The sequence below is a fragment of the Eufriesea mexicana genome, unplaced genomic scaffold, assembly GCF_001483705.2.
Source record: "Eufriesea mexicana isolate 0111107269 unplaced genomic scaffold, ASM148370v2 scaffold4545, whole genome shotgun sequence".
Lineage (NCBI taxonomy): Eukaryota > Metazoa > Arthropoda > Insecta > Hymenoptera > Apidae > Eufriesea > Eufriesea mexicana.
In genome coordinates this window covers 303,884-313,455 of record NW_016912511.1, presented here as the reverse complement: position 1 = coordinate 313,455, position 9,572 = coordinate 303,884, and the positions used below count along the sequence as shown (strand labels likewise).

Below are 9,572 nucleotides of genomic sequence, written 5' to 3'. Positions count from 1 at the left end.
TAATCATTTGTTTATGAAGAAACCATATGTACCTCTCAAAACAACAATTTATCTTTGTGTAATCTATAATTCATTTTGGATATAAAAAAGAAAACAATTTCCTTAGCTTAACAAATAATGTTGAACATAGAAGGGACTGCATGCTAATTACAATAGCTTTTAATGTATCACTTATTCTAACACCTGCTGTTTATTGCCACAATAACTATGGAAAACTTCAGGCCTTCATTTTGCTGTCTTATAATTTCACAGATGATTATGTAATGTAAAACTACAAGGTTCTGGCAATGATAACATTATTTTTAAATAAATTAAAATATTTTTTCCTACATGTGAATTCCATTAAGTATTCATTAAGCCCAGTGCTTTATTTAACATTATATTTAAAATCATTTGCAATCTTATCAGTGTAAAAAGGTTATCAAATTATTACCTCAATCTTTATCATAATAATTACGTGCAATTAAGAGTAGTATGTCATACGTTAATAATTAATTTCCAAGTTATTATAACATAATTACAGTGAAGGTGTCGATTTCACTATTTACATTGTAAGATTCGTAAAAATATTCGATCATCTGTTAACATTTCGAAAAGTAGTTATAGGTATTCAGCACAGTGGTACATATATATTGCAGAAAATTCAAGTATGCCGTATCGTGGAAAGGATAACATACTTAAGCGTTATTTAGATAAAATCAAGTCTGCTTATCAGCAATACCATCCATCGCGAATGGACTACTTACATATGTGCTTTTGCTTGCTCCTAACATAATCAATTACGCTCGAGTAGGCTAAGTTTTAATTAATTGTAACGTGCAATTAACTTTCAATTGTATATAGTCAACTTCTACAAGTCTTTGATGAGCATAGAAATTGAAATAACGTTGAATTTCTCTGAAGTTATACCTCTAATTTTGATATCTAATTTCCTCAACACTTTCTAAGGTTTAATGTTAAAAATACACAATATTAAGATGAACAACAACCTCTTATTTGGTTCCTTTTGAATATGCATGAATATCCTTATATAATTTAACATTAATGAAACTCATTTGCTGCTTGTTATTTAGTTTTATTTCAATCTTACACTTGTGCGCCCTAATATCAAAAACATTAATTACAAAATATGGTACTATTCAAAATAATAAATGTATATGTGCCAGAGGATTATATACTGTTAAATGATAGCCACATACTGCTATTTAATATAACAAAAGATTAACATATGCATCCGATATTACGCACGCTGTCTGATCATGGAATTATACTCCACCTATATCATTTATTGATCTCTTAATTCATCACTGTTGAAAAGACTTGTTCTTATCATTTTATATCCTATCATGTCGGTAACAACATAATCCTTATCTAGAGGAAAGTTCCACCATATGTGGACCATATTATAACTTGACAATATATTAATTTTCCATTGCATTCATTATTTAAAATATAATTTTTCCAGAATATTTACCAGTGAAGTAAAAATGATCTGTTATATCCATCACTATATTTTCTTTAAGATTTTTTTTTACTGGAAAAAATAGTGACTTTTATCTGATAGAAAAATATTTGTTAAGCTGCATCAATTATTTACTTATTTTATCAAGTCTGAAAAGAAAGGACCGAGGAATTGTTCAGATATATAATAAATTCATTTTGAGGGATTGTAGCAACAGTAAGAAGATGTCGAGGTATAGTAAATGTGAGAATTTATTAAGAACAGTATATCTGGTGTATGAGATATTTGCATATGTTAAATTAATTAAATAAATATAAAAATCACGCGGAATTCTAAATGAATGTTAGCCAGCCAACTGCATAGTTAGAAGCACTTAAAATGTTTTTTTCTTTTTTTTACTATTTTGTTCTATTTTTTCAATTTCTTTCAATTAATAATTCCTATGAATACAAGTGTCATGATCTGATATGACTTAACTTTGGTTAAGAAAAATATATCTCTATTATTAATAGATCAATGACCGAACACTAGTTGCCTTGAACAGGGTATCAGAAAGTAAGAGAGACTTATTGATACAAACTGTCATACAATTCAGTCTAAAGGCATATAGATTAATGTTTTTAACATTCATTTCATAACATACATGCCAAACTTCAAAATCAAGTAAAGAATGTCCTGACAATTAACTGGAAATATTTGTGTAAAAATTTCTAAATTGTTAGAATCTTTAAAAATTTAGTTACTTCTGGCAAATTATTAAGTCTCAATACACAATTGGAAGTCCAAGTATCATTATTTATCACATTGGAAGCATAAATACTTATACATAATAGAACACTGTATTTTGAAGCTGAATATAAAATTCTAAAATTTTGATTTAAATGTACATCCAGCTAATTGTTAGAGACTCTTTCTGTAACATTAAACATTTGCTTCAACAACAATTTCATATATAATTTCACACATAGATTTAATTAAACCACTTTTGCACACGATTTTATCTCAGACCAACATTGTCTATCCATTCAAGAGAAGAATGAAACATTGGTTCAACATATATCCCCTGTACCATTGTACAAGTGCATCCTACCTAAATGTGTCGCAAAATGTACATATTTTTCTCTTCGAACTATAATGAATCGCGAAGCGGAAAGATAGTTTACACAATTGTTAAATCTTCTACGATGATGTATATTATATAAGTATATGTAAAATAGGACCCATTTTAGTTCGTTCGAGAATAACGATTCTCCTTATAAAAATAGACCGCTAAAGCTAAACAAGACTACACGTTTTAATACACGGGATGTTAAATATTAAATTTTTTAACCGAAGAGTTCCCTTTCAAGCGTTAAATTCGACATTTGTAAAGAACTCTTGACAGATAAAATTAAATTATTCTTCTGTCAATCCGCTAAATGAATCAACATTTAGCATACAATTCTAATTAATTGTAAGTTTGAAAGCCTTCTTTGATGTTATGTAGATGGGGCTACATACTTGAAGACTGAGATCTGTTTCCACAGTCCTTTATTACAACACTACTTTATTTAGTTTGACTAAATAAAAACGGAATAAAGGCACTCTTAGACCATGATTCAAATAACAAAGTTACTTACAGGCAAAAAAGATCTCACTATAAGTTAAACATTCGATACATAATGCGTCAATCCTCAAAACAATTTAACTTTAAATTTTCACTTTGATAAACCAATATATGTATATCTTATTACTTTCTATTATTATTATCTACTTGTTTTTATAACACAGAAGTGAAATACCAGCACATATCTGTGTTTAATAATCCCGGTTTAACAAATGCAACTTCTGCATACAAATCTGTTTCGAGATCTCTTAAATAGAAAAGGAGATAACAAATGACGCATATGAAAATGCTCCTAATTGCGCCGTGAAACAAAACGGATGCCTCGAAATATAACACAGCCATTTTTTCTTTAGATAATGAATGGAAATACCAAAAATTATTCGATCCTCTGGTTTTATTATCTAAAAATATTTTCTCTATCACGTATCACTGTCTTTAGCTATATATTTCATATTTCATAGTACCTTTGTATTGTTTCAAATGTACACGAATGGTCCCGAGAATCGACTAAAATTTTTCATAGTTCTTGAACAAAAAGAATAAGCATACATATGTTTCTCTTTTACTGTCACGACAGAGTACAAATATTAAGGCGCAACCATGACGTAGTCAGTAATGTAAAATATTTATATTAAAAGTGTGTACGATACTTTTAAAATGTAAAATGTACATCGTGTAAAAATCTATATTCCCATTAGTGCTGGGACTTTGTTAAGTATTAAAATTAAATAAGAAACGAAGCAGCTATGTACAATGACGCATATACAGATCTTAGTCTAACTTATCAGAAACTAACGGGAATCTGACTATTCGCAATTGTCGACCGAAATCGCACACCACACTGTCCCTTAATGCTAACATTTGCTTTACGAAAATACAACTATCCTTGTGACCCAACCTCACTTCGCGTATAGGCTCCCCTGTTCTGACATCCCAAACTACTAGTGATCCCTGAAATTATATAATTCACAAACATTCCTTTGTTATTTTTACAAACCCGAATATTATAATGTCTATTCTAAAGCAAAAGTTACTGTGAAATATTTTTAACTATCAAAAATAAATGTAAGAAAAAGCATTTGCATTATTAAATTATATTATTTGATTAAAAGCAAAATAATATATACACATACCTGACTACTGGTTATGAGTAGATGATGTGTTAACATAACTAATTGTAAACTGTATGCTGATCTGTGTGCTGGAAGAGTATGTAATAAGTGCCCTTGAAATCGCTCCCATACACACAATCTCTCATCAGTACCAATGCTTATCACATATGAGACCGAGCATGTAATAGCCGCTACAGCACCATCGTGAGCTTGTATACTGTACATACATGTCCCTATAAACCAAAACTAAAATACAAGCTTTCTGTATAAAAAAATGAAACTTTCTATTTAAAATATAGAATAAATACCAGTTAGGAGATCCCAAACGCATAAAAGACCATCTTGAGAGCCACTACCAGACGTCATAGGGCTCATTCTATCGATAAAAAGACAAGATATGGGACCACAATGACCATGGAGAGTATACAATGGCAACTGATCTTCCAACCTGAAAATTAATTTGAAATAAAGTAAGCATTAAGTTAGCAGAAGTCTTATAGATATTATAAAATAGAGTTACACACCTATATACTTTAAGAGTATGATCCTGACTACCAGTTAAAACCCGACCCCCTTCGCTGTCGAGCACGGTTATTGCTTGCTGGTGTGCTTTATGAGAACTAATTTTTATACAACGAAGATCTTCTTCAGATTGCATAATGTTATTAATATCCATAGGTGAACCAGCACTTCCAGTTCTAACATGAGCTAAAACAGGGATAGAATAAAGAATAATATGTCTAAGTAGTAATATACACAAAACCTTTATAAATGAGCTTACTTCTTCTGTAGGAGGTAAAACCCCAATCAATCTGTTGACCTTCACTATAACTTTCTAATTGTAGAAAATCAATAGATCCATTTAACTTAGCTGCTACCACTCTACTACCGATAAATTTTACAGCAGATATTCCCAGACCTGATCCATCGTCAAATAAACACTGAAATATTTATTTTATTATTTTTTTCTAAAATACTGATTACATTAATGTTGATTTTTCGTAATATTCACCTTAAATTTACCCGTAGTACCTTCCCAAAATTCCAAACTTCCATTTGCACAGCCTACAACTATAAGATTTTCCTGGTAATCCATGCACCAAATGGGAGACACTGTATGTGTAAGTTGCACAGTTCTATCCGTATTTAATGAGAATGCATTGTTCACTATACCAGATGAATTTAATTTCTCATTAGGAATGCACAATTGTTCTAAGCTTTCTGAATTCCGTAGCTCATCTATGGATTTATTGTGTTCCTCAAAAAGATGCTTATATTGATCACCAAAGTCAAAGCCTTGCTCATAAACTTGCTGCCCTGATGACAGTTTCATGGATGAAAATTTGGTATTTATTGTTGATTTTAAGTCCGGAAGATCATAAGCATTATCTAAACTTCTGCGGGCGCTTTTCCTTCTCTCGAAACTAAATTCATTGATTTGATAATCATAGTCTAATGTGTTCCCCATTGAATGTCTTTTATTATTATTATTTTGTCCTCGGTACACATTATATAATCCAGGAGAGGATTTTCTATAGTGTACAGCTGATGCTGCTGAGTATAATCCAAACGAATTGGTATTCTCCATTTCTCCTCTCGAAGGTGGCGAACCACTTTCGTAATCCGACATTAACTCATCCATATCAGGTGTCACGTGATTCAAATTTTTGTAGGGACTACTAAAAAACTGTTTTCGGTCTATATGCACCAACTGTTCACCTGACGTCGTATCCCACACTCTGATGTGCCCAGCCAAACACGTGCTGGCTATGGTGTTACTATCTGTAGCAATACACTCTACTTCTTGATTATGACCCTCAAGAACTAGGGGTGATGCTTCTAAAACTAACTGTGTGGCTGAATCATGTGCCTTCTCTGGCTGATACCAACTAGCCCGCCATTCGGCGTAGTTCCTAGAACAAATGCATCTATACAGGACAACCATTGTATAGGCAACAACAATTACACTAATGAGACATAGCACCGCCGCTAAGAATATTTCCATCGGACTAGAGGGAATAAAGGGAGCATCCGCATTAAACCCTCGTGCTTCAGATCTGGTTGGTAATTCCATGTCTATAATAAATTCTTAATTTAGTAATTGATGATTAATTTTAATTGATGGTTTTTCATATTATGTTCATATACCTGAAAAGTCTAATGGATCGAGAGCAGCAGTTGCAAAACTCTGCCACTGAAAATGTTGCACATCGTTCGGATTACTAATTTGTTTTACTAATTGTGGACTAACAGCATGAGACAGTTTCACTGTAGGTAATATAATTATTCTTCCACCGGCGGCAGAGATATTGTACATCGAAAGGATCGAAGACCAATGATAAAGTGATAAGCGATTCCAAGGTGGAAACTCCGCTGGTCTTAATTTATTTAATTCATCAGTAACATTATTTGTCAGATCATCCTAATGTATAATAAAATACGGTGAATTAAAATTCATATACTGAAAATTTCATATGATTAAAGTTTAAACACAATAAAAGTATATGATTCTTAAATTACCTGTTTATTTAAATGATCTGGATCAATGGTAGCAGAAGGCATTGACATTGGTTTCATGGTGTTCAATTCAACATAATTATTTAAAGACTGAGCTCTGTCTACTGTATATCCCTCAATATCTGATTCTGGCTTTAAAGTTTCACTTAAATGTATGACGTGCTCGACAATACCAGAATTATAAATGATCATGCTGATCCAAACTACCATCCATACCATAAAGGCACGCTGAAATATTCGAGTTCTTGCCCAGAAATGTACTAAACGTAAACGTTTTGGAATTTTACCCAATGTATGAGTGTTTTGTGTATTAGGTGCTATGACATTTGTTGGACCATTAGACAAACCATTTAACCTGGGATGAGATTTTGATCGAAAAATATTCGGCTTTCTATTTGTTATAGTTGTCGTAAATTGCTGTTTACGCGTAGATGGTATATTTGGCAAATGAAATTTCGATGTTTCACTAGACAATTCTGTTCGTTTAATATCAATGACAAGAATTGTCGAAAAGAATACCATTTGAAGAAAAAAATCATTGACCAATCCAACAATGGCAAATATACAAAATTCTTGTATGGCTGGTACGAAAGTAAACAATCCAATTGTTAAGATCGTTACTTCTGTAAGCAGGTTTTTAGTGATGGACCAACCCTCTTTGGACAGGGCTTGAGCAACACGTATCTTCACATCCAAATGTGCCGGAGTACTCACTACACTTTTGGTTAATACCAACACATTTTCCAATCCTACGATAATCACCAAATATGGGAATACTTCTTTTCCATTTAAACTTAAAGTTAAGCCAAAAAAAAAGCATACACCCACAGTCATAGATAGTGAACCTATTACTGTTACAGTGGCACTAAATGCTATTCCAATCTTTGATTTCACTAATTCTATTTTCCGAACAGAGAAATAGACATAGAAAAATAAAGCAAAAAATGTCATTATCAGTGGGAAAATATCACTGTAGTTAAATTCACCAGGATAGAAGATATGCAATGTTTCATCAATGGAGATATAAGTATCATTATCATTTTCCACTTGATGAAGGTGATAGTAACTTTTCAATCTATGTTGTAATCCTTTTATAAACCTGAAAAATGATTTAATTAGGTAATGTAAACTATAAACAATGATCTTGACATTTGTAAATTAATTACTCACTCGGGATCATAATCTTTTAAGTAAATAGTTACTGCATATTGTAAAATTCTTTGTCTAAGTCGCAATGGATATCTTTTTATTCCAGTTTCTTTAAGATTCATCCCAAACATTATTTCAGCTAAACTAATTTTACCTTTTTGTAGATTCTATAATACATAATTGATAATTATATAATTATAACAAATCATCTTCTCAATAATTTATTATTTTTGGATTATATAAAATACAATATTTTCTTAATGTTCATACCTGATATGAATATATGGTATTTATAAGATTCGTATCTTGTGCATATAGTTCAATACTTCGTTGCCATAAATTTGCAGGGGAAAGAACAAGGCAGTTATATTCTGGCAATATTTCTGACTTTCTGCCATTTCTTTTTTTAACTGCCTCAATATGTAAGCATACTTGACCAAGTGTCTTTAATCTACAAGATACAAGACAATTAAACATACAACTTGATTCAAGATATTATCAAATACAAGACACTTACGTCTCTGGATGCTGATAATTTTGTATAATTTCCAAAAGATTAAAAACTTCATGCAATGGACCCCTAAAAGCATCCATTAATGTTAATTCCTCTGTCCATGGTATAACTCCAACCCTTAATACCACTTGTTGAACATAAAACACAGAGTTTTCTGTGTTATTTTCAGGTACAATAGTATGATTGATTATAGTCCTTGGCACATTGCCAGGCATTGGTAAATTGACCAAAGGATAGCTGTAGACAAAATTAATGGTTGTCTCTTAATTCTTATTATTTGCAAAGCTATGAATGAAGAACACTTACAAAAAGTAATACTAACCAGCATAGCAATACAATTGAGATTGCCAATGAAATAACTGCAATAGGATGAGAGGAGCAAAACAGGCCATGGGCATAATATAGCCCTGCCACCCTATCTGGTAAACTACGAAACATTATACCTTAAGGCTGCCCCACTAACATGTCTTATTTCATGTAGATATACATATTACTACCATTTAATCTAAAAGCATATGAAAAAGAGACCAACAATAGGTAACACTGACGTATGATCAACAAAGTTATAATAGTACATCATAATCATTGAAACACAACCATAAGTAAAAACATTCATAATTTTAGCCAGTAAAACGAAATACACAACATTTTTTATACATGAGATTAGGTATTCGTGTATGTAACACATGCGAAGATTTCGAAAAAGTAAAGAAAACGTCCACATATTTTTCTCACGTTATCAATGACATTACGCAATTGATAGATCATTCAATCCACATTTTCACAAGAACGAGAAAGGGTCAACAATGTGCAGCGTATAAAATTATAGCAAACAAATGCGTTTTCATCCGAGTAAATTCATGACGCAATAACGATCAAATAAAAAGAATGATAGACGATGATGGGATACGACGAGAATACACGTCGACGAATCGCAAACGTTACACATGACTTACGTATGCGTATCACACTAATTATACCATTTCTTTTGAATCACTCTTTATCTTCTTTTACTTGTGAGATTAACAAACAACACAGCAACAAGTGAGACTATCCTCCTCATTGACATACTGTTAGATAGACAATGTCACGATTCTTCTACCACCATATCATAGAAGGTTCTCCAAAAAGTTGCACTTATAAAAAAATAAACGCAGTAAATAATACACCAATACTGTACAATCAAAAATATAATCTGTCACACTCGATTTA

At 31.6% G+C, this 9,572-nt stretch overlaps 1 protein-coding gene across 2 annotated transcripts; it reads right to left on the bottom strand.

Moving 5' to 3' along the window:
• Window positions 1-3,272: 3,272 nt before the first annotated feature.
• Window positions 3,273-9,572, bottom strand: SCAP (SREBP cleavage activating protein). 2 transcript variants are annotated; one of them, XM_017905770.1, is made up of 13 exons: window positions 9,317-9,572; window positions 8,683-8,865; window positions 8,364-8,597; window positions 8,117-8,297; window positions 7,868-8,013; window positions 6,701-7,796; window positions 6,329-6,602; window positions 5,193-6,256; window positions 4,962-5,121; window positions 4,705-4,888; window positions 4,489-4,628; window positions 4,202-4,413; window positions 3,273-4,019 (listed from the first exon to the last, which is right to left on the bottom strand). In XM_017905770.1, exons 2-13 carry the CDS (start codon window positions 8,796-8,798, stop codon window positions 3,840-3,842), a joined length of 3,987 nt encoding a protein of 1,328 aa, XP_017761259.1. In that variant the 5' UTR covers window positions 8,799-8,865; window positions 9,317-9,572; the 3' UTR covers window positions 3,273-3,839. The 2 variants fall into 2 exon arrangements, with proteins under 2 accessions (XP_017761259.1, XP_017761260.1); XM_017905771.1 differs by having other exon boundaries at window positions 9,341-9,572.

Coding starts and splice junctions, on each gene's coding strand:
- SCAP (XM_017905770.1), bottom strand. CDS start 8,798: ATGTTTCGTAGTTTACCAGATAGGGTGGCAGGGCTATATTATGCCCAT. Junction 8,014..8,116: donor ATACCATATATTCATATCAG/GTATGAACATTA, acceptor TATGTATTATAG/AATCTACAAAAAGGTAAAAT. Junction 7,797..7,867: donor TTAAAAGATTATGATCCCGA/GTGAGTAATTAA, acceptor ATCATTTTTCAG/GTTTATAAAAGGATTACAAC.